This window comes from Chrysochloris asiatica, unplaced genomic scaffold (assembly GCF_000296735.1).
Source record: "Chrysochloris asiatica unplaced genomic scaffold, ChrAsi1.0 scaffold00327, whole genome shotgun sequence".
Lineage (NCBI taxonomy): Eukaryota > Metazoa > Chordata > Mammalia > Afrosoricida > Chrysochloridae > Chrysochloris > Chrysochloris asiatica.
Window position 1 is genome coordinate 1,787,780 of NW_006408845.1, and position 26,039 is coordinate 1,813,818.

The 26,039-nt window shown below is 36.1% G+C and overlaps 2 protein-coding genes across 2 annotated transcripts in view; one reads left to right on the top strand and one right to left on the bottom strand.

Moving 5' to 3' along the window:
- Positions 1-8,802, top strand: part of FANCM (Fanconi anemia, complementation group M) — a 94,606-nt gene extending 85,804 nt beyond the window's left edge. The window contains exons 20-24 of the mRNA XM_006875445.1: positions 1,678-1,784; positions 2,810-3,364; positions 5,939-6,293; positions 7,759-8,050; positions 8,694-8,802. Coding sequence (XP_006875507.1) covers positions 1,678-1,784; positions 2,810-3,364; positions 5,939-6,293; positions 7,759-8,050; positions 8,694-8,802 — 1,418 coding nt within the window. The remainder of the gene's footprint in view (positions 1-1,677; positions 1,785-2,809; positions 3,365-5,938; positions 6,294-7,758; positions 8,051-8,693) is intronic.
- A 4,020-nt stretch (positions 8,803-12,822) lies between these two features.
- Positions 12,823-26,039, bottom strand: part of MIS18BP1 (MIS18 binding protein 1) — a 49,549-nt gene continuing 36,332 nt past the window's right edge. Inside the window, 6 exon segments of the mRNA XM_006875446.1 lie at positions 12,823-12,929; positions 13,089-13,143; positions 16,246-16,333; positions 20,492-20,643; positions 22,878-23,038; positions 23,787-23,959. Coding sequence (XP_006875508.1) covers positions 12,823-12,929; positions 13,089-13,143; positions 16,246-16,333; positions 20,492-20,643; positions 22,878-23,038; positions 23,787-23,959 — 736 coding nt within the window.

Sequence of the window (26,039 nt, forward strand, 5' to 3'; positions counted from 1 at the left end):
TAAGTAGGTATCATCTGCAAGTGTGGGTATTCTTATGCATATGCCCTCTCTTCTTTTCAGCTGGACGCTTCACTCTCCACTCTAGTCCTCCGTGGCTATGTCACTGACTCTGGGCCCAAGAGTCCCCAGATCTTTTGTAGGCTTCTTTGAGAAGTGGCATTTTCTCAGATTAGAAGGAGGTAAAAGGCCTAGAAATGCTGGTTATTAAAACCAACTGAAACACAAAGCTAAATTTTTTTAATTTGTTGACTGAGGGAGATATAATTTTGGGAGACAGGCTTTCTAGACAGTGCTTGAGCAGATTTTAAGAGCTCAGCTTAGTTTTAATAAAAGTGAGAAAGATTCTAATTGGCTGTTTAGTATTCTGATCTTTCACACATCATGTTTCTGTTTTGGTTTTGTAGTTCTTTTGAATTTAAAAAGCAAAGTTCTTCAAGGTCTGTGACTTAAGGAAAAAGGTTTTATGGGCAAGATTCTCAGTACTGTCTTTGATACTGATACGATTTTCAATGAAGTTGATGTTCGATTGCTTCACAGTAAATTTATTCTTGACATGAAAGTGGCTTCTCTAGGTTTACAGTGTAATTGGTGGAAGAATTTAATACAAAGACAATAGCCAGTGCAAAGGCCCTGAGGCACGAGTGTGCTTGGCATGCTCAAGGAATAGCATTGTGATTGAAACTGAATGAGGGAAAAGGGAAGTAGTAGGAAATAAGAGAGGTAAAGGGTAGCCAGGTCATGAACTGGCACATTTTAGTAAAATTACTTAGTAGATTCACATTTGAGAATAATCAATAAGGAAATAAAGGTGGAAGACAGACTAGTCAGAAGGCTAGTTCAGTAATCTAAGCAAGGAATGATGGTGGTTTCTACCACCATGGAGGCAGTGAGATGGTGAAAAAGATTAAATTCTGAACATTTTAGGCTAGTAAAGCTAACAAGGATGTTAGAGAGAAGAAAGAGGAATCAGTGGGCTTGAACAGCAGTAAGAATATAGTTGCTGTTATCTGATGGTGGGGAAGGTTACAGGTAGAACAATTTAGAATAAGGGTGGAAAAAAATCTGAAATTCTGTTTTAGACACATTATGTTTGAAATACAAAGCTTTCTTAAAAATTTCCTCATAAATCACATTTTCTTTCCGTGTATCATTTATTAAGTACCCTTTGTAATAACTTTAAAAGATCACAGCATCAAAATCTGTTTGTCCCAGTTTTTACTTCACTGAAAATTATGAAACTTATTTGGCTTCTGCCTTTAATGTTTTTTCATTTACATGTATGTCTTAATTTTTTTCATTGAATAATATCTCTGTGAACCAGTTACAGTTCTAAGTGCTTGATATACATTTTATTTTCTATGAAAAAGCACTTTTTGATTTTTATTAACTATATCAAAAAGCTTAAATTGCCCAGGGTCACCCAGCAAGATAGTTTGATTTTAAAGGCAAAGTTCCTAACTTTGCATTTTGAATAATTGTTTTTAGACATATTTCAATAAAGATTTAGATTTTGTGTAAAATAATTTTTTAAGTTTTGAATCCTTTAAATTGTGGAATAGGTCAAAGTTAAATAGTTTGCCAGTTTTCATTTAAATAATTTTCCTATTTTGCTTTATTTAAAAATTACAGGTTAGGTCAAGGCTAACTAGTTTGTTGTTTTACTTATTATCTATACAGAGACTGAAATGAGAGCTGTTTATGTGAAATCTTTACACAGTCCACTGATGAGCAATCAGTACAAAATGGTTCCTAAGAAACATAACAGCATGAACATTTTCTCACAGGTATGAACTATAGAAATGCAGTGGAGAATTTCTCAATGGTGATGTTGAAATGCTGCTATTGAAGTCTCCATCTTGTTTTGTCAACTTGACTATCAGAATTATTTGAGATAAGTTCTGCCCAGAATCAGGAATATAAATTTAATGAATTCTCAAGGTCCTTTTCGGTTCTCATTTGGTAAAATCATCCTGTTTAATTTGAACTCATTACAATATACTATTAAAAATTTGTTTTTCAATTAGAATATTTAGTAGGGAAATTAGTAGAATTATAGCATGTCAAAGTTAACTTTTAAATTCTTATGTGTTGTTAACTACTTACCTTGACAGTTTCGTTGTCATAAAAATGTTATATTCTAAAAATTGTAGATTGTCATTTATGGATAACATTTTGATATAAATTACAATGTTTAGCTTGGTAATGTCGTCATTTATATCTGCGTATTTCCATTGTACTTATTATATTAAGGTCCCTGGGTGATGTAGATGATTTGTTCTCGACTGTTAACTTAAGGGTTGATAGTTCAGATCCACCCAGCAGTGCTGTGGAAGAAAGGCCTTCTTGTCTGTTTCCATAAAAATTACAGCCAGGAAAACCCTCTGGAGCAGTTCTGTGCTGTAACACATGGGGTCAGAGTTTGAATTAGCTCAATGAGAACAAATTATTATATAGCACTTATTGCCTTGTTAAAGAGCCCTGATGGTGCTGTAGGATAAGCACTGGACTACTAACCACATGGTCGGAGTTTAAATCCACCAGCCAATCCATGGGAGAAATATGAGGTTTTCTCTCATAAATATGTACAACCTTGAAAACTCTGTATGGGGTCACTATGTGTCAGAATCAACTTAATGTTGTTGTTAGTTGGTTCCAGTGCATAACAACCCTGTGTAGGGTTTCCAAGGAGCAGTGGGTGAGCTTGAACCTCCAACTTTGTGGTTCAACCAACCTTGTAGTCCAGCTCAGTAACCCACAGCGCCACACCAAGACTCCTGAATTAATAAATACTCTTATATTTTTCCTGTAGATCCCTGAGCAAGACGAAACCTATTTGGAGGACAGTTTTTGTGTTGATGAAGTGGAGTCTTGCAAAAGCCAGTCAAGTGAAGAAGAAGTATGTGTTGATTTTAACTTAATAACTGAAGATTGCTTTGAAAATGGAAGTAAAAAATATGAAACTCGACGTGCAGTCATGCTAAAAAAATTGAAGAGCCAACAAAACTGTGCACTTTCTAAAAAGAAATTTTCCAGAATTATTTTGCCAGATGATTCAAGTGAAGAGGAAAATAATGCTAATGATAACAGTGTTGTGGTTAACCCAAGTACTGTAAACAGGAATGAACAGCAAGATTGCTGTTTGAATCGAGTGCCTTCTGGGTCATTATTCCCATTCCAGGTCCATGTTAATCCAACTGATAATCAGTCACCCAAGCAGAGACAACAGATGCCACCTAATCTAAAGGATACAATTTCTGACGACCTAGATTTCAAACCTCAGAGCTGTAGTAAAATTGGATCTGCTTCACCATCTTTCACTACTGAGTCACAGAAGGGCTGTAAAAAATTTCCCATTCAGTTGAAGGTATGAATAAAATTAAGAAAAAAAGCTTTCAAGCTTTTATATATTTATCAACTTTTGTTTTGTTTTGCTTTCTTGAGTGAATTCTTTAACCAAGAAGCATACTAAATTGTATGGCTAATTCATAGGATACTTAGGCTTTAATTTTTTAAAAATGTGTTAATAATTTTGTTAACACACTGTAAGGAGAGCTGCTAATTTTTATTTTTCAAATACATAGGAAAATTGGACTTTCTGCAAAAGGAAATTAACAGAAATTATATGCTCAGAACTAGTTCTCAGATTAACCTTTCTTCTACACTAAAGAGTTTCAAGTAAATTAGTTGTTAATCTCTTTCTTGAGAAACAGTGGCAGAGGGATAACTAAACTGGTTTTCTTTACCTTTCTTTTTCCAGATTGGCTACTAAATAATCAGTTTCCATCTTCTTCCTATTTTTCTATTTTTGAAAGAATCAATAAAGCCCTTTTGAGTTTTGGGGAATTAATGGTTTCGATACTTTTGTTAAAATAGGGGATTGTCATAGTAATAACAGTCCCTTAACTGTAAGTATTGATTTGTTCTGTCTTCCAGAAGTGAGACCCAGACATAGACTTCCAGTTTGCTCTTATTTCCAAGGCATTTCACTGCAGTCTGTCTTTGTGACATGTTCCACAGTATCGTCAATGGACCTCTTTAACTTGATGGTTCTAAGTTATTGCTAGCCTTTTTTTTTTCTTTTGCACCCAGCTTTTTCTTGCCATTTTAAAAACCACACCTGCTAGCCTTTTGGGTTTTCTACAGCCAGAAATTTTGCTGATTGCAACTTTATGGTATTTGTACAACCTGTATCGAATGTAAATTTTTTGGAAGTTAGATGTAGAGGCTTAATCATATTCAATATTTTTTTTAAAAGTTAGCTTTAAAGCAAAGATCCATTAATTCATTAAGGTTTTTATGTGGTATTTAATTTTATTTCTTTTTATTATAAGGTGGAGTGATTTTATAAAAAGAAACTTCTCTTCTATTATTTGCTTACCCACTAGAAAAATTTTATGAGAAAGCAAGATAAATACTTAGTTATTTCTCTGTTAGTTTTAAAACAATTTACTAGCATCCACTAAAATTTTTTTTTAACGCAATGAACTAATGAGTTTAAACAATAGCAATGGTTTTAATCTAATTATAGTTTAATGGTAAAAATTTGCCAGTGAGACCCCTTTTAAAGTTGCTCCTAAGTATTTTTGATATAATCTTGTAGTCTTTGATAGCTTCTATGCTATATAGTGTCAGGAGTGTATTTACACAAATGCTGTCTCATTCCTGGAAGCAGCGCTTTCCTCAAGTGACCCTAGTACCTGTTGGTAGGAAATGGTATTTGGAGGCTATATTCTGAGTGATAGAAGTGCTCATCTTTGCTGTACAGTATGAGAAAATATGCCCGGCTTATCTTGAACATTTCCTACCCTGGACCAGGAAGTAGCTATTTCTTCAGTTGCTTTGATTCTTTTATTGAGAAATGGATTTATGTGCTCTTTGATGTTGGTTTAGTTTTACACTTTCAGTGGTAAGAACTATGTAGTTAACATTTCTCCTCTTTTTCACACTCATTAAAATTAAACTCACGAGTTCATTTGATGCTTTCCATTCAATAATGCAGGATTTTAATTTTATCATTTTTAATTTTATATTTATATCTCCTTTTTCCCATAGCAATATAGTGAATAATAGAATTAGAATATTACTTAATTTGCTTTGTCCATGAAATCACAAATATCAGTTTCAGAATAATAGTACCATTGTTATGGCCAGCAGTATGATAACTGAAAACCGTTTAAACAGTTTATCCCCACCACAATGTATGAGAATGCTTGGCTTTCCCTAGAGCCTTAACAGCAGAGAATATTGCCAATGTAAATAATGAAGAATGGTGTTTAGGTATAGCTTCCATATGCATTTTTCATGTAGCACAACATTGTGCATTCTGGCTGTAAATTCACATGACGTCTGGAGGGCCAGTTTGTTGATATCAATTCTGAAAGGATTTTCTCTCTCTACCTAGTATACCTGCACTTGACTTGGCTTCCACAGACCAAGTGACTATGCATTTAAAAAACTTAAAATAAATAAAACAGAAAAACTAAAATAATGTGATTTGGTGGTTTTCGTTGTTTTAACTGGAGAGGCCTTCTGGTTACTTAATCTTCCAATTCTTTGACAGTATTTTAGGTTTTCTCTTAATTTTTCAAGATAAACTTTGAAGATTATTTAACTGTCCATTCATTCATTTTTTTCCCCCTGCTAAGCTAAAACTCGTAACTCATGATTTTCCTTTGTAAACACTTAATTTCCTCCCTGTTCATTTTTAGATTTTCCTCCTATTTCTGTAAACCTTTATGTTCTTAGTTAAAGCTTCATTTTTGTTTTAATTTTTGAGTCATAGGATGTTGGCTTTTTTCCTTCACCTCTAGTCACTTTTCTCATGTTGAAGGAAGAAAAAAGATCATTAGCGATCAGTAAGGAAGGTCAACATCAGATGTAAGGAGTGTATGGTGTATGTATTTAACCTGATTGTGATCAACGTTCTCCACTTTTTCAGGTTGGGAGCACTCTGGAGGAGTCTAGTTCCAATTCAAGACCATATTTGGCTGGGACACATACTTCTGTTAAACTTCCACAAGAAGGAAAAAGAACCTGTATTCTTGTAGACAGTCATGAAATCACTTCTGGCTCAGAAGTAATTTCTTCCCTAAGAGCAACTCATGGTTTAGACGTAGAGGTTTGTCCTCTTAATGGTTGTGATTACATAGTGAGTAACCGCATGGTGGTAGAAAGGAAGTATCAATCTGAGATGTTAAATATCAGTAAGAACAAGGTTATTGACCAGATCCAGCACCTGCAGAGCATGTTTGAAAGAATATGTATGATTGTCGAAAAGGACAGAGAAAAAACAGGTTTGTATTCAAAAGTGTTTTTGTTCATATGGCTATAAAGGAAGTTGATTATTATTTAGTTTATTCTTATGCTGTAAGGATGTTTTTGTCTTTGGTATGTGCTGTGGAGTCTGTTCCGACTCAGTGACCCTGTACAGGGTTTCTGAGGCTGTAAATCTTTACAGGAGCAGAAAGCCTTATCTTTCTCCTGGGGAACAGCTGGTAGTATCAAACTGCCACCACAGATCCCAAAAGGATGTAGGAAGCTCTTAAAAATATAATTGCTAAATTTGTGAATGTGCAAATATTTACCTAATTTCCTAATGTTTTTCATAGCGTGTTTAAACACAGCTTTATTTTCATTTTCAAGTGCTTTGTATGGAGTCGGTTCCAACTCATAGCTACACTGTATAGGGTTTCCAAGGAGAGTTGGTAGGCTTGAACTGCCGACCTTGCAGTTAGTAGTCCAGTGCTTATCCTACAGCACTACAACAGGAGTCCTCAATGCAGTTTATAAGCTGAAAATTAAAGGGTAAACACATTAAAGTTAAATGGACCAATCAAAAGACCTTTTTGGAAGCCTCAGAATGGATGAGAGCCTTAAAGAAGCAGTTAAGGAAGAAGAATAGCATTCAGGTGATGTTTAGAAGCAGAATTCGTAGAAGTTGGTGGGAGGAGACAAGAATTAATCTAAGTGAACTTTTTCATTACTTCAGCTATTAGGCAAGTTAAGTAGTGGTGCCATTTATTAAATTTCGAATATAAGAGAAGTAAACAGATTTTGAGATGTTAAGGTGAGTTCAGTTTTGAACTGTTGACTCAGGTTTACTTCTTCCTAGTTAATCTGAAAATTGAGGGTTTTCTGTCAGGTGATCACCTGGGTCCTCCCATTACTAGATTTTTGTTAATATCCTCTTTGCCAATATAGTTTTTAAGGGAAATGAATTCAGAATAATGAGGAAAGTAAGAAAAAGTTCACTAGTTATGGAAAATATTTTTAGGTAGGTTGTAGAAAAAGGGGAAAAAAAACACAGAAAACCAGGAAAGGTGAAGCAGTAAATTAATAAACCAGAGTCAAAGATGACAGATTAAATTGAGTGTGCAATGTATTTGTTGAATAATTCTAAGGTGCCTTTTATAGGAGCTCCAACTACCAGTCCCGTTAGTATTAGCATTACATGGAATTAGAGATAAATACAATAAATGGTCTTGGCCTCAGGAATGAATTACCTCTAGGAATCTGAGTTCTCTTATCTTTTCACCTTACAGTGTTGATTTCAGTTCAAGATGCTCATAGAGACAGTTCTCCCTATTTTTCTCTCTCACATGTTTGAGAATTACTTTAAAACTCTAGCAGTGGGATTTCTAATACACCATTAATATGGCACTGATGTGCTCAATACTATACAACTTGTATTTGAATAACTAATGACTCTACTTAATATTAATGACTAAATTTGCATTTTTCTATTTATGAAATACTTAGGAGACACTTCAAGGATGTTTAGGAGAACAAAGAGCTATGATAACCTGCTGACTGCCTTGGTTAGTGCTGGAATCCGAATCCTTTTCAGTTCCTGCCAAGAAGAAACCGCAGATTTACTAAAGGAACTATCTTTGGTGGAACAAAGAAAGAATGTTGGTATTCATGTTCCAACAGTAGTGAGCGGTAGTAAGTGGGATGCACTTCAGTTTTATTTAAGCATTCCCAATGTAAGTTATGTAACTGCATTAAACATGTGTCACCAGTTTTCATCTGTGAAAAGAATGGCTAATAGGTAGGTGTGTTTAATAATGAATATATTTAAATAGTTACTTTTAAATGATTCTTAGAAGCACTCTATAGGAAATTTAAATTTTTCCAAAAATTGAAGAGTACTAGTATCAGGTAATTTCCTTCTGTGAATATTTTCATGTATCAGTCACTGTATGAAACAGGATATGAATGGAAAATTTTTTTACAAAGGTAAGCATTGTCTTTGAGGAGATTAGAAACCTCGGTGGACAGAAACAAAACACTTAATTTCCCCTTACATTTGAACATTTCAAAGCTGTTCTGTTCTATACCTAGAAAAATTTAAAGTTAAAAATTATACTCTTATTTTTAAATCATAGCTTGAAACCAGATTTTGGAAAATAAGTTCATTTTAATTAAATTAAGGGCCCATGTAAGATGCTGAAGTGTTTATTGCATGTGATTTTAAATAAAGGGAACAAATAAGTTTTTGTTTTATTTAAACTAATTCTAAATATGTATCAACTGGATATAGAATGCTTAGGGCAGAAAATTATTTTCTCTGGTTAAAAGATTTTGAGTCTGGTGTTCTTAAGGAAGGCAAGCATATTAAATTTGATAAAAGTCAGAGGCTAGAGTTCTACTGTAATATTTTTTTTTGTGTGTGTGTCTAATTTATTTTTCAGCTCACCTCAAGAAATCTCCATGTATGCACAAGTAACTCATCAAAAGGCTGAGGAGATCTGTAGCTATATTCACTATGTATTTGACATGCAGATGTTACCAATGTCTTAACCAATGTGGACTGGAATCCAGTGCATGAACAGACTCAAGATGTCATCAAAGAACTGTGGCAATACATTAGTGTATTTCATAATTGCTACTGTGTTTAATATTAATTTAAATGTATAAATAAGAGAATATTTCCTTACCCTTTAAATACGCTGTACATTTTATTTATATAGTTTATTTAAATCATTATGGAAATCCACTTTGATGGTCATTAATCGTTTTGGTTTTAACTCACTTATGAAACATTTTTTAATCTAATAAGAAAGGCTTATTAAAGGTGCTATTCAGCGCAGTTTAAGAAATCTATTTTGGACTTTGCCCTGTTGTACCATTGTCATTTGTTAACATAAGTTCTATGTGTCTATGACTGCTGCCAGTTTAATGGTCATTAACAATTTCCTGTATCTATAAACTGTTAATGTTATCTGAATTATTTAAAATGTACTTCTAACCAGAAAAATATAGATGCCCTAGTAACTAAGGAAGGTAAAAAATTAGATATTTTCCCAAAGGTGTCTCAGTTAAGAACAGTTCCATCTGATTAATATGAACTCTAAGGTATTTTATTATGCTGTTGAAATATGGTAATTCAAAGAATATACTGGCTGGGATTTGAATGATGTATTTTTAGTATAGATGAGCTACTGAATATGGATTTACATCTTCACCCATCAAATTATGTCTGTGGTACTGCTACTGACTGATATGACCAAGGGATTAAAAAAAAAGTTCATGGAAAAATGAAATGAAAAGACGATGAAACTTTTTCATTAACTTTTTGAAGCCCTTGGTTGTTTTAAGATGGCTCCATGTTTATATTTCTAGTTGGTCTAGTACTATAGCAGCCTTTAATTATGGTGGTGGTTATGTGCCATGGAGTCGGTGCCAACTCATCATGACCCTGCACAGGGTTTCCAAGGCTATAAATCTTTACGGGAGCAGAAAGCCTCATCTTTCTCCCGCGGAACAGCTGGTAGTTTCGAACTTCTGACCTTGCAGTTCATAGCCCGATTTGTAACCACTATGCTACCAGAGCTCCTTGCCTTTAATTATGGATACCCCCAAATCCCAATTTAGTCTTCTGTTCTCTGGTTGTTTTATTTATTCTTTTTAAAAATGTTGGGTAGTTGAACCAACCTCACAACAGAGAGCTTTCCTCAACTTAGAGACGGTGTGAACTTCAGAGATTTTCTAATTTACTTCACTTTTCTTTTTTCCTTTCTTCTCAGATGATAAAACTGAGGTTTAGAAACAGCTGACTGGTTCAAGTTTAGATTGGCAAATTTGGAACCAGATTCCATGTACTTTCACTCTTCAAAAAGAGACCAAAAAAGTTACTCTAATTGTGAACTTGGTTCCTAATGATAAACTCAATTCTTCTGAAAAGTTTATGATCTCATGTATATTTTGTGCAATTAATTCTCTCAAAGCCAGAGAAAAAAGCTCTGTCTTACTGGCCAGTGTGCAGCGTTTTAACCCCCTTTATGCAAATTCCCTTTTAGGTACTTGTTACTCTGGTAGCATAGTGGTTACGAATCGGGTTATGGACTGCAAGGTCAGCAGTTCGAAACTACCAGCTGTTCGGCGGGAGGCTTTCTACTCCTGTAAACATTTATAGCCTCAGAAACCCTGTACAAGGTTGCTATGAGTCGGATCAATTCCATGGCACACAACAACAACCACCCTGCAGGATAATGCATGGAAGACTGCACATGGGAGAACATTAGCTTTACATTCATCCTATTCTATATCGTTTCATTGCCATGGTTACAATCCCCTCCATGCATCATCAAACAACCAACAACTGTACTTTGGAGTCCTGGTGTGGTGCTTAGGGATAATGCACTGGACTGCAAGGCCTGTTTGAACTGCAAGGTCTGCAGTTCAAAGTCACCAGCTGCTCTTCGGGAACCCTATGTAGGAGAGTTGGAACCAACTCAATGGCACTAAACAAGAACTTCTATAATTGGGAGCGTAGTAGCTCCATGAGATAAGCACTGGACCGCGAACCACAGGGTCTGTGGTTTGAGCCCACCAGCTGCTCCACATTCACTATAGAGTCAGAACTGAGTCCACAACAACTTCTATACTTGGACTTTTTTAAGCATTCCTCTTTTACAGCAAGCACAATGCCTAGCTTCATTAGGAGGAAGCAAAGCTTCTTTTCTGGGTGAGTAGTCCCTTGACAACTTTACACTAGGCCTGCATAGCGTTACCACCTTGTAGAACCTCCCAACACAGACTCCCTCTTTTTATCTATCCAATAGACAAGCTATTATGTAAATGAACATGGTGTGATGTACACAACTGAGAGGATTTTGTTTGTTTTTTATGTGGAGTGCTTCCTTCTGTACCGTCAATGTTAGCTGCTCACTGTCCAGCCTATTGATTATCAATCCATTGTATTGTTTCAATTCTTGTGCCCGCAAAGATTTTCTTTTCCACTTTTAAGTGCTCTTTGGAAGTTGCCATAAATTTACTAGCTTATCTTAAGACTTAATGAGACTCAAACCAGATCTCAGGTAGGTAGGATGACTAGTTTTGAAATGAAGGTTTCTGAAGGTATTCTGAGGCTAGGTGGTCAAACTTTTGGATTGGGTCAAGTCAACCCAAAATTATCTTTTTTATTTCCCATTATAGGATTTGACCATCTTAAGGAGCTCTGGTAGCGTAGTGGTTACGAATCGGGCTGCGAACCTTAAGGCCAGCAGTTTGAAACTACCAGCCGTTCCGTGGGAGAAAGATGAGGCTTTCTGCTCCCGTAAAGATTTACAGCCTCGGAAACCCTGTACAGGGTTGCTATGGGTCAGAACCGACTCGAAGGCACTTAACAAGTTCTAAAACACTATCCGCTAACTTTAAGGAACATAACATTACACTAAATATTTGGCAACCCAAGTTTTAGACTATTTAAAAGTTCTGAAAGAACTTTTTCATATGTTCCACTAACATCTACTTAGACTTGCGTAGAAACAATCTTCGTTTGACGGAGAATGACCTGGGTTCAGTCCCACTATTTTTTTGTAATCTTGTTTTTCTGTAATTCTGTAATGTAACTGCTATTTAATACTAACTTCTCAATAAACAAGAAAATGTTATTTTCTACTACAAGTTCAGGAATTTTTAAAAAGAAAACAAATTGGGCCAGTAACAAAATAACTATTTGTTTTCTTTCTATGATCCAGTAGTTTAAAAAACAACCAAAAAATAAATATTATTAAAACAACTAATTTTATTTGAACAACGTAACTGAAGAGAAGGCGTAGGTGAATATGTACTATAACCAGAGGAAGCATTTTGTTAGAGTGTAAAACTGAACAGCAGAATAAGCTAGAAGAAGTTTACTAAACAGTATTATTTCAAAAGAAGCTGTCAGGGAAAGGAAAAGGATGCTTACTATGACATGACATGTTACTTGATTTCTTCACCAGGGGATCTAGGAATTGAATGTCTAATCTATTGTTTAAAACTAGTTTGCATATGTAAATAAACTTGAAGAATATAAATAAAATTTGATCTGATAATAAAATACTGAAAAAGAAATAAAATTACATTGGTTTTAGGATAGAGGTATGTTAAATAGTTCCAAAGTAAACAAATTATCTTTGGGCTTGTATACCAAGTAGTGACAAATGCTAATTTAAAGTTTTCATGAATTCAGTAGCCACTAGAACATTCTATTTTTCATTTTAACTCTGCTTAACAATAGCAACATAAAAAAAAGGTCAGAATATAATTTTCCTAGTATAGGGAAACTTACATGCTTTTAAGACTTATCTATATATTTTAATCACAGAAAACAGCAATTTACGAACAGCTATATACACAAAACAATTTTCCTTACATTTTAGCAAGCTGCTATAATGAATATTTTATACAGGAAAATTTTACTTTGAACACAAACACCTGAAACCAGAACAGCAGCCCCCAGTTGTTAACTATATTACAAAGAAAATACATGTATACTAAACATAAAAATTTGCTGTTTATAATAACAGTCCTAGAAATGAAAGTTTTTCATTTTTAATCTGCAGAGTCAGAGTTAGAAAAATAGTAATCTTTCTCCTCTTCATCTAGTGATTCCATAGCATTTGTGAAAAGTTTTCCAATACCAGAGTTATCTTCTAAATCTGCAAAGAGAAATTTAGTGCAAAAGATTAATACATTTTTATAAGTATGCTGAAAGAAGGTGAAAACAACTATAAGGAACCAAATGGTAAGCCAGTGTACTTGAGAGTAATTTTAGTACCATCTAGATAACAACTGAGTTATAAAAAAATATATATTACCTTTGCTAGCTATGGTTTTTCTTCTAGATACTGGAGTTACGAAATCAGCTTCAACCTACAAGAGAAGCCATATTAATAGCTAAATGTTATGTCTTGTTAAGATTCTTATAAACTTTGTTGTTGTTAAGTGCCGTCGAGTCAGTTCTGACCCATAGCGACCCTGTGCAGGGTTTCCGAGGGTGTAACTCCTTACGGGAGTAGAAAGCCTCATCTTTCTCCCGCGGAGCGGCTGGTAGTTTCGAACTGCTGACCTTAAGGTTCACAGCCCGATTCGTAACCACTACGCTACCAGAGCTCCTTAAGCATGCTTTATCTTCAGAGTACTCTGAACATGTCTGTAACAACACCAAATCTTGTTATCTGTAAAATGCCTAACTCTCTTTTATTGAGAGTAAATACTATGGCTTATACAATTATTGACTATTTCTAACACACGTGAATATAAGAAACCATGACATATGAATGCTACAATGGTTCAAGGACATGGGTGTCTGAGGAGCCCTGGTGTGGCACTCACTGTAGGATACGCACTGGAGCGCTAACTGCAAGGTGGGCAGTTAAAACCACCAGCCTCTCAAAACCCATACAGCGTGGAAACAAGCTCAATGACACTTAATAGCTGTGGGTGTCTGAAAGCTGCCAAAGTATGTTACGAATTCATTTAATTAATATACAGGCAAACATATATATAAGCACACAATCTATTACAATCGTTATAATTACAGATTGTAGGTAGAAATCTGCAATGGGAAAGACATTACCTAGCAAATTTTCAATTATTTGCTAAAATGGCAATGTATATGGCAAGTTTTAAGTGCACACCTACTCAATTATCAACTAACTCATTATCTGACATTGTTAATTTATAATAGTCAAAAATCTATTGTGTGGCGACCAGAGAAGCCCTTCTCATTCTCTGGGTGATTAATGACATAAACTGCTCACCCCAACCCCTAGAAGCCCTCTCTTTCCTCATCCGGCTCTGTCTGTCACCCCTCCCCACCAAGCAGCACAAGAACACTCCAGCACACCCAGTCACTGTATAACTATCCCAAGCAGCACTCCAGCACACCACCACCTCTGGCTGGTTATCCAAGAGGGCTGAGAACAGAACAGTCAGGCATACCTGACTGCAATGTCCTTGACTCCCCTGCTCCCAACCATATGGTGGTAGAGCACTCCAGTAATACAGCTGGCCTCTGGCCACTACCCTCTTGCATTGCTCAATTCTATGCATATAGAATTCTTCACTCCACTTGTGTGAGAGTGCTGATGTACTCAACCGTCTGTCCTGAGCATGAAAGTGCTCCAGCTACCTTTTACACCCTGTCTGCTGTCTTTCCCATCCAGTGTGTAGCTGTTAATAAGTGCCCCACACACACCACTGCTCACCTAGCCCACCGTTAGCTGGTTCACATGCCTATTTAACAGTGACATGAGCTCGTCATTCCACTCTTGCCCACCCAGAAAAAAAATGGTGAAAATCATATCCAATTGTTGAAACATCTCAATCCTTAATTCCTGGAGCCTTGTTTTTTTGGCCAATGCCTTCAATGTGGCTTAGTCTTCCTTCACTACCATTGGATATTGATCATATATTTTCTCCTAAAATGGTTGAATGCTAAACATATCTTTTTGGTACAGTGACTGTGTATCATCTCATCCATCTTCTCATGTTTCCTTTGTTCAATTTTATACACCTATAATCTTTCAATATTGCAAGTTGAAGCTTGAATTTTTTTCTTTAGTTTTCTCAGCTCAGAGAGGCTGAACATGTTCTTCCCTTTTGGTTTTCTAACTCCAGGCCTTGGGCACATTTCATTATGCTAATTTCTTCTTGAACCACCCTTCTGAAATCTTCTGTTGAGCTCTTACTTCATTATTTCTTCCTCTCGCTTTAGATATTTTAATGCTCACGAGCAAGTTTCATACTCTCTTTTGACAATCAACCAAACTGGTTGGTCTTTTCTTTTTTTTAATGATCCTTTCTTTTCTTTATTTATGATGTTCTTGATGTCATCCTGTAACTTGGCTGGTCTTCAGTCATTTGTGTTACATGCATCAAATCTATTCTTCATATGTTTTTAAAATTTGGCAGGGTATACTCACATTGAAGATCATAGAAGAATCGATGCATCTGAGTTATGGTGTTGGAGGAGAATATTGAAAGTGCCATGGGCTGCCAAAAGAACCAACAGATCTGTGTTGGAAGAAGTACAGACAGTGCTCCTTGGAGGCCAGGATGGCCAGACTTCCTCTCATACTTTTGACATATTGTCAGGAGGGACCAGTCACTGGAGAATATCATGTTTGGTAAGGTGGAGGAGGGTCAGATAAAAAGAGGAAGACGCCCATTAAGATGGATTGGCAAAGTGGCAGCATCAATGGGCTCAAGCATGGCAATAATTGTGATGTTGGCGCAGGACCAGGCAGTGTTTCGTTCTGTTGTGCATAAGGTTGCTATGAGTTGGTACCGACTCGATGGCACCTAACAACAACAATACTCACACTGAACTCCTATCTTCTCAGAACAGACTGACCAAACTTTGCTTTGTTTCTTTCTCTGATGAAGTCTGAAAACTCTCTAGAGAGTAAGCTGGTGCAATTTTAATGTTCACCTTCTGTGATTGCTATCCTTCAGAGATGTCTCATGTCCAAAATCTTCAAAACTCTATTTCAAATACTTTGTTCAGTTTTTTTTTCTTCAAACTGTTTAGGGAAGAAACTAATAAGTCACTTAAAGAACAACATACTTTACTTATACATGCTTATGAGACGCATGACTTTATTAGTCTAGACTACTTCCTAATCACTGAAAAGATATTCTGCTTCTGTGTTCTGCCTAAAATGTCCTCTTCTGACCTATATGTATTTTTTCCCTCCTTGTGAACTCTCCAAATTAACATTTTACTCATTCTCATCTTGTTCAAATGCTGCCTTCTGTGAGCTGCAATTAGAACTTCATTCCTCCTGCTCTAACCGAACATTACTTACGTAGTTACAGACATAATACATATGACCCTGTATTGTAATCTACTTATATTATGCTATAAAGCACCTTTGAGGGTAGAGACTGTCAAATAATTTAAAACTCACACAATTTGACATACGATTGATAGATGTTTTAAATAAATGGATTAGGGATAAAAATACTTACTGTTTTTTTCTTGATGTTGCCCCAGACAATACCGCCATTACTTTTATGCTTTTTTTGCATATGATAAACATATTTATCAGAGTCATCCCTGTATGAATAGAAAATGATTTCAAGTCAACATTAACTACCTTACTTTTTATTCGTATGTTGAACAGCAAATGACAAAATTATTTAAAATCTTATTTCAACCAAAAAAAGTACATTTTCTATTTTTAAAAAGGCAGTGATGTTGAAGAAAGTAATCAGTGCCACTAAGTTATATATATATAAGTTGAATTTGTGTATGTTTTGTTGTGTATATTCTAAACTGCTACCAAATGAATAAAATTTAAAGAAAAACAAAGATAGCTATAGCAAGAATTAAAAAAAAAAAGGGGGGTGGGGAGCTCAATGGTGTGACTTTGCTGTTGTTGTGTGCCAATGAGTCGGTTCTGACTCCTAGCAACCCTGGATAAGTTTTCCAAGGGTATAGAGAGCAAACAGCCTCGTCTTATCTGAGCAGACAGCCTCAGAGTGGCTGGTGGATTCAAACTGCTGACCTTGGGGTTATCAGGCTAATCTGTAACCCACTATACCACCATGGCTATGTTGCTGTTAAATGCCTTCGAGTCGGTTTGGACTCATCGATCCATCAGTATAGGGTTTCCAAGAAGTGACTGGTGAATTTGAACCACCAACCTTGGGATCTAGTGCACTATCCCACAGTGCCACACTAGGACTCCACCAAGGTTACGTTGTTGTAAAGTGCCGTCGAGTCAATTCCGACCCAATGCCACCTTGTATAGGGTTTTCAAGGTGCAGCTGGTGAGCTTGAACCACTGACCTTGCAGTTCAAATGGCTTTGCAGTCTGGCGTATTAACTCACAGCGCCACACCAGGACTCCATAGAGGGGAACTAAAAGCTTCAAATATTGTAAAGGACATAATGATCATATTGTAGGAAATGATCGTTTATTTTTTACTTATTGTTCATTGTTTCATCTACGCTCTCTCCTATCTCCTCCATCTTGCTGCCTCTCTTTTCCAAAACTTCTACTGAGACCTCTTGTCCCTGAACTCCTTTTTGATACATCTTTCACTTACGATTACTTCTGTTTACATCCTTTCCTATCCATATTGGATTTCAAAAATGTCAATTTTGCTAGGTCTTCAGGTTAGTATAGGAAATCTTCTTATATTTCCTATATTATCTGTAATTCTGTTTCATGTCACTTTTTCTCTTTCTTCCTTCATTCTTAACAGACATTCTTGTTTCATAATTTATAGAGGAAAACTGAGGCCAACCAAAATGGTTTTTCTCAATTATCTATCCCCTACAACTTCTATTCTGGATTCTGAGAGGAAATCCCAGTGGGACACCCATTCCTATCTTCTCCTTGGCTATAAGATCTTGTAAAATTAATTACCTTCTTTGCTTTATGACTATTTGGGACCTACCTCAGAGGAATGATATACAGCAAATTTATTACGTGTGATTGTATAAGGATATTATTTGATCAAAAATACTGAAAAGTTGGACACAAATAAAAGTGGACAAAACAGATGATTGGGACATACTAAAAATAAAAAACTTATGTGCATCAAAAGACTTCACCAGAAGAGTAAAAAGGGAACCCACAGAATGGGAAAAATCTTTTGCAAAGACACATCAGACAAGGGACTCATTTCTAAAATATATAGGAAACTACAACACCTCTACAAGAAAAAGACAAATAACCCAATTAAAAAGTGGGCACAGGACATGAACAGACACTTCACCAAGGAGGAGATCCAGGCAGCCAAGAAACATAAGAAGAAATGTTCATGATCCCTAGCCATTGATTGTTAAGTACCATCAAGTCGGTTCCAACTCATAGTGACCCTGCACAGGGTTTCCGAGGCATAAATCTTTATGGGAGCAGAAAGCCTCATCTTTCTCCTACAGACCAGCTGGTAGTTTCGAACTGCTGACCTTGGGGTTAGAAGCGCGATTCGTAACCACTACGCTACCAGAGCACTAGCCATTAGAGAGCTGCAAATCAAAACAACAATGAGATCTCTCACAGCAGCAATAACAGCAAAGATCAAAAAGGTAGAGGACAGTAAATGCTGGTGAGGATGAGGAGAGACTGGGATGCTCCTGCATTGCTGGCAGAAATGCAAAATGGTCCAACCTCTCTGGAAAGCAATATGGCGCTTCCTCAGAAGGTTGGAAATAGAAATACCTTATGATCCAGCAATTCCTCTACTTGGTATTTACCCACAAGAAATACAAGACACAATACGAGTAGATATATGCACACCAATGTTCATAGCAGCACTATTTACAATAGCAAAAAGATTGAGACAGCCTAAGTGCCCATCAAAGGAAGAATGTATAAACAAACTGTGGTACATACACACCATGGAATATTACGGTACCTTGAAGAAAAACAAGGAAGCTGTAAGTTATCACATAACATGGATGAACCTTGAGGACATTATGTTGAGTGAAATTAAGTCACAAAAGGAGAAATACTGCATAGGACCACTATTGTAAAAGACTAAGAAACAGAACCCATACTAAAGGGGGTGGAGAGTAATTCATTGCTGGTTACTGGGATGTGGGGGTGGGGTGAGGGGAGGAGGGGAAGGTGGAGCACAGGGTAGGGAATAGACAACAGCATAGTTTCGGTGCTAGGGAAGGGGGCAATACAAAAGAAGGGGGGGAATGGAGGAACAAGGTGGATGGGAAAACAATTAGGTTCGCATGGGCTAAGCGAGGCAGGTAAATAATGATATATGCACAACCTTGGAACAGGGCTCTGGGATATATGGATTGAGACATGGTTGGAATGGGCAAAAGTGGGGAAATAATGTTAAGATGCTTGGCTGTCTTCTGAATCTTGGTTTCCCTGGCATACCGTTATAAAATAGACACTTACACACACACATATAGGCATACTGATCCTACAGTGCATTAGCATCCCTATTTTCAAAAATGGCAGCAAATAAATTTTTTCCATTAATAATTTTTGGATATTTACCAAGTAGTATATTAGCAATTTCTGTCATTAATTTTTGACTACATAATGTACCAGGTGTGGCACTGTGGGTTAATGTGCTGGAATGCAAGGTTGGTTTGAATTGCAAGGTCACTATGAGTCGGAACCAACTCGATGGTACTTAACAACAACACATTAGTAACCTCAGTCACTAATGTTTGAGTACACAATGTATCAGAATTTAATTAAACAGTTCCGGTGTGGCGCTGTGGGTTAATGTGCCAGACTGCAAAGCCGTTTGAACTGCAAGGTAGGTGATTCAAGCTCACCAGTTGCTCCTAGGAAACCCTATACAGGGTCGCTATTGGTCGGAACTGACTCGACGGCACTTAACAACAACAACCCACTGATGGGCATTTTTTGAGTTTTTGGCCATTATATGCAATGTTGCAATGAATCAATTGTACATTCACAACTTCTAGAAATAAGTGAGCAAAAACGGCATGTGAATTTTGATAAATATTGGAAAATTATAGTTTCATTTTCATTTTCAGAAAAATTATGCTGAAATTATTGTTACCATTAATTTCCATTAGCAATGTATAAAATAGCTTTATTTCGCTTATTAACTTATACGAGCACTGGGTATTATCTGAGGAGCTCTGGTGGCAATGTAAGATCCTTGCACTGGATTGGACTACACTGGATGGCTAATTGCAAGGTCAGCACTTCAAACCTACTTGCCACAGGAGAAAGATGAAGCTTTGTGCTCCCAGCCTCAGAAACCCTACACTGAGTTGCTGTAAGTTGAAATCAACACAGGGCAGTGAATTTGTTTTTCTGAGTATATATTAAAGCAAGTAACCTTTTGGCTGTGATGAGTTACTTGTTTTCTTTTCTCATATTACTTAAATTTTGGTTGTTTATAGTAGTTGGTATACCAGGCAAAGCTCTTTATTTATATGGTTGGCTTTACCAATATTTAAGTAGCTTCTGGGTCTTATATCAGATAGAAAGACCTACACTAATTTGAGGTTATAAAAAATAATTTACCTGTAAATCTTTGATTGATTTGAAGCTTATCGTGATGTAAAGTATGTAAACACTGATTATTGAGTAATATCCTATTGCCTAAAAATTATACATCCTTGGCTTCTAGAAGCTATTTATTGATTTAAAAAAATTTTTTAAAAAGGTGGTTCTTTCTATTACAGGCATTTACTCACAAAAATTTATACAATGTTTAAATAATCCCTATTATACTGATGTGCATGAGTATTTACCTATTTATAGAGGCTAGCATGCCAGGACTGACATGCTGACACTGAGGAGTTTTTGCCAATGGAAATATAACTGATGATGGAGTTATTGGATTCATATCCATATTTGGCAGAGTATCATCATCCTCTTCTTGATGGTTCTGAAAACTTGGCAACTAGAAAGCAAATATTTATTACCTACAGGAACCCATAAAATTAGATTTTTCATTATCACAAAATGTTTTTGATGTGCTAATTTGTTTTCTTTATAATTTTCCAACTCAGATAATTCAAAACAGTATAAGTTAGTGCACAGCTTTTGCTTCTTAAAGTCTTAATTTCTCCTCTGTAAAATTGAGACAGTGACATCTACTACTAAAAGTTGTGTAGACCAGCTTGGGTTGGCAAACATTTTCTACAAAGAGTCAGAAAATATTTTAGGCTTTGTAGGCCACACAGTTACTGTTCCAGGAATCAACTCTGCCATTGTAGTACAAGGTTGTGTTTCCAAAGAAATTTTATTTACAAGATCAGGTGGTAGGCTGAATTTGGCCCATGGGCCATATAATTTGCTAACCTATGGGGCAGATAAAATAAATCTGTTATTCCTTTTCATTATTATGCTTGACACTTGATAGTTATTTATGTGATATTAAACTTTTTGCACATATGTTTCTAATAAAATAATTAAATCCTAAAATTGATTTTACTGACATCAAAATCTTTGAGAAAGTGACCTTATACCATAGACAATGAGCTAATGCACTCCTTTTCATTGGTATTTCAGATTTGTTTTTAATGTTGCCATTGCATTTAGACCAATGCACTGAAAGAAACCTGAAAGGATGGTTATACATAAAGAGGATGACCCCTAAAGAGCAGGTTATTTTGAACAGAGCACAAAAGCTTCCGATGGACCCTTGAACTCCCTTTATAACCTGTGTAGGCAAAAAGGGGGTTAAAATAATTATATTAAACTCTTTAAGAGTATTGTATAGCCTTTTAAATATTGCTAGATTAGAAAAATTATCAAGTTTAGCTCACTAACACAACTCTTTCAATGTTTATACTTAGAAGTCCAGTTGTCTAAATCCATACATTCTTAAATGAGTTAAAAAAATATACAGATTATAAGAACAGTCACAAATTTGCATTTAATATTTATACTATGTTTTGGAAAAACATCCTTAATGGATAAATATATTTATTTTTTACTATAAAGATATGAACAAGTCTTTTGGAAGATTTCTGGCTTATTTGGCATTTCTTAGGATAGTTCACAAAAGTACAATTAATCTTTTTGTCTCTTGTAATATATTGCTATAATGGATTCCAAAACGTGTGATTCAATTTATGCATCTACTGAGGCATGACTACATCATCAACTCCAGTGCTTTTGTCAGCAATGGATATCTTATTTTTTTTAAAAAAAGATTGCTAAGTTAGAAAGCATATATATATATATATATTACTGTTTTCCTTTGATTACTAGCTAAATCGACTACTTCCCTAAGTGGTTGCTCAGTAATTTCAATTTTTTGTTTACTCTTTATTGTTCCAGTAGTACTTGAATGAGCTCTTTATATTATAGGCTTTGTTATAAATACTTTACCCTAATCACTGAATTTTAAATTATGCTACTTTTCACGCTATATAAATGAACTTTTATACATTTAAATTGGTCAATCTTGTGTTAATTTCATTTAATCCCAATTTACCACACAATATGGCTAAACACTCTGGTCATGTAGTAGTTATGAATCGGGCTGCAAACCGTAAGGTCAGCAGTTCAAAACTACCAACTGTTCCATGGGAGAAAGATAAGGTTTTCTGCTCCCATAAAGATTTACAGCCTCGGAAACCCTGTACAGGGTCACTATGAGTCGGAACCGACTCCACGGCACATAACCATGGCTAAACACTGTATGATAAATATGGCCTATGAACCATAATAAGGTTGGCGGTTCTAGCTCACCAGCTGCTCTGCAGAAAAAATATGAGGCTTTCTGCTCCCACAGAGACTTATGGCCTCAGAAACCCTATACAGGGTTGCTATGACTGGGAACTGACTTGCTCACACTTAACAACAAGCCAATAATCTTTTCTTGCCACTTTTAAAAAAAAGCTTGCTCATAGTATATTAAATATGAAGTACATATATATGGCTTTTTTCTGGGTTTTCTATTTCTTTCTTCAAACATTACCTTAGAACTTTCCTGAAGGGCAGATGGGAAGCTGGTGAAATTGTCATTTACTGACAGACCAATTCCTAAAAACACTTTGTTCATGCCTATTGACACTATCAATCCTTGGCCTAAATATCATTGATGAACACTAACCATGCATAAAAGTGAAAGATACAAAAACCAACATAATTAAAAAAGGGATTTCATACATTTAAAACTCTTACCAGTACTCTTCGATTTTGTAAAGGTGTTGTACTGAAAAAATCATCATGGTCATCTTTTGGCATCTGTTCCAGAAAATCCCTCATCTGTTGCTTCCTTTTAAGAGTTCCCACTTTGGCAGTTATCTTAACAGTTTGCTTCTTATCAGCACTATCTATCTTGCCTTAAAGTCAAGAAAACATTTTGTTAACAATTTGGTCATGTACAGTAACTGTTCTATAAACTTAACAACCTTTGCAAAGTCTGTATGTATATTCAAATTCAGTAAATTCAGTCACTGCCATTTTACAAGTCTCCTATGCAATAACTTGGGATTTATGCAATATGATTAGTCAGTAAGATCTTCATGCAAAAACTAGGATTAGGCATAAGGTTAAAAAAGTCTATATGCTACGAGAAAGGTTACTTCCCACAAATCCTCTTTGCTGAATGCTATTTTTATTTATATTGTTAAAACGCAAATCTTATTGAATTATGGCAGGGATAGTAGATATACCCTAAAGCTTAGTCTCAGACTTTTTGGGAATAAAACACCTTTTATTAACAACCCCGGGTGTGAGTAGTAATCCAAAGAACTACGAAAACTAACTTTATTAATAAGGATCTTACTCAAATGACTTCAAATTACATTAGACCTTTAGAACAACAATCCAGATACTGAAATCTCTGGATCCACTTGCAGATTTCCTAGAATAAACTCAAAGCATAAGACAACTAAAGCTGTCACCGATGGAAACAGGTACTTAGGTAAAACTAACAAATTCAATAGGTGGCCTTCCAAGTTCTTTCTAACTTTAAAATTGTAAGAAAAAAAATGCTTACCTAAAACAAAACCTAAGTAAAACACATTTAGTGAATGATCTAAAATCTACACTAAGAATTATGAAAAATCTATTTACTACAAAAATTACCATTTTGACTTTTGAGGTTGGCTGGCTTTTTCTTAGTGATACATTTCTGGAATCCATTTCTTTGGGAATCTTCTATATATTTCTTCTGGCATTCCTCAGCAGATCGAGATCCTATAGCTAAGGCTACTTCTGACCAGAAACCAGGCTTGTGCTTTGGCAGGGAGGCAAAAGCACTGTGGAAGACCAAAACCCGTTAAAGAACAAGAATTCAAGTCAATAAAAATAATATCCTGAGTGCATAACACTGAATCAAAGATGTTTTCGTTTATGGCCATACCACCCCGAATGTACCCGATTTCGTCTGATCTCGGAAGCTAAGCAGGGTTGGGCCTGGTTAGTACTTTGATTGGTGACCACCTGGGAATACCGGGTGCTGTAGGCTTTTGGAGTATGATGCTGTGTGTTATTGTACTGAACTGCTAGGTCAGTTTGAACCACAAAGTCAGAGGTTCAAGCTCACCAGCTGCTCCTTGGAAACTATACAGGATTGTGATGAATCAAAACCAACTTGATGGCACTTAACAACAAGGGTATTTTACAAAAATCATTTAGGTAACTATGTGGAAAGAAAACAATACGCTATCTACACAGTAACTTACTCTAAAATTTAAAACATAAAATGTAATATCTGTGTTGGAAGAAGTACAGCTAGAAAGCTCCTTCGAAGCCAGGTGACTTCATCTGTCGTATTTCAGAAATATTATCAGGAGGGACCAGTCTCTGGAGAAGGACATCATACTTGGTAAAGTGGAGGAAGAACCCCAAAGAGTTAGATTGGCAGCAGCAATGGGCTCAAGTATAACAATTGTGAGGATGGTAAATCACTGTTCTATGCTTTGTTCTTTTGTGCCCAGGTCTGCTGCAAGCTGGAACTAACCGGAGAACACCCAGCAACAAGAAGCAACAACACGCTTGCTTGCATTCTACTACAATTTATAGAACCTATTTTAGAGAAAATATTTTCCTAATTGAGGGAAATGAAATAGAAATCTACAAATCAATATAAAGTAGCCCCATTTTAACAAATGGAAGATGTATAAAAAATTGATTTGTAAATGATTACTTAGAACTTATCATACATACTGTTAAGTGCCGTTGCATTGGCTCCAACTCCAAAGGACTCTGTATATATTGCGTTTCAAGGGGCAGCTGGTGTGTCTGAACTGCTGACCTTGTGATTAGCAGTCCAGTGCTAATCCTAGAGCCCACATCAGGACTCCACTGTACGTACTGCTATTGTTAAGGGTCACTGAGTTGGTTGTGACTCACAGTGACCTTGCATAGGGTTTCCAAGGGTGTAAATCTTACCAGGAGCAGAATGCCTCATCTGTGTCTGGCGGAATGGCTGGTTGTTTTGAACTGTTACATTGACGTTAGCAGCCTGACTCGTACCCACTATGCTACCAGAGCTCCTTTTATACATATTGCTGCTCTAAAAATGGAACTATCGGTGTTGTTTCAATATTCCTTGCACCATTACCCACCTAGTTGTGTATGTAATATGCCACATCATTGATAGGATTTGCTTATGGACTTGTCCAAACATTGCTGGATTTGGTACAATTTTCTCACTCTTTACCCATATTAGTACAGAACACAATGGAATATTGCAACAACTCCACAATTAGGATTGCTTTAGAAGCTCAATGGAGTCTTCACAAAATGCTATCATGCCACCCTTAGGTGTCTTTTCAATGCACCTTAAGAAAAAAATAAAAATAAAAATAAACTCCTAATCATGATCTAAGAAGATTGTACATAATAACAGCCTAGTCTCCTGTTTTTCTCATTATGTACTAACAAAAGCAGTCTTATTTTAATTCTTCACACAGCAACATTTTTATAACTACAGGCACTAAATGGTTACATAATACAGCAGTTATCACATCTGCTTTACACACAGAAGGTCCTGGGGTCTGTGCTCCAATGGAACTACCCGGTGGTCCCCTTGGAGTCCTGGTGTAGCACTGCATCGCAAGGTTGGTTTGAACCACAGGGTTCAAACTCACAAGCTGCTCCTAGGAAACTCTATACAGGGTCGCTAGGAGTCAGAACTGACTCCACAGTACGGCCTATTCACACTGTTCCCTGTTCCTGGAACGCTTTGTTCTCCAATGCTATAAAGGAGCTCTGGGAGCATAGTGGTTACGAATCAGGCTGCAAACCGCAAGGTCAGCAGTTGGAACCTACCAGCTGCTCCGTGGGAGAAAGATGAGGCTTTCTGCTCCTGTAAAGATTTGTTGTTGTTGTTGT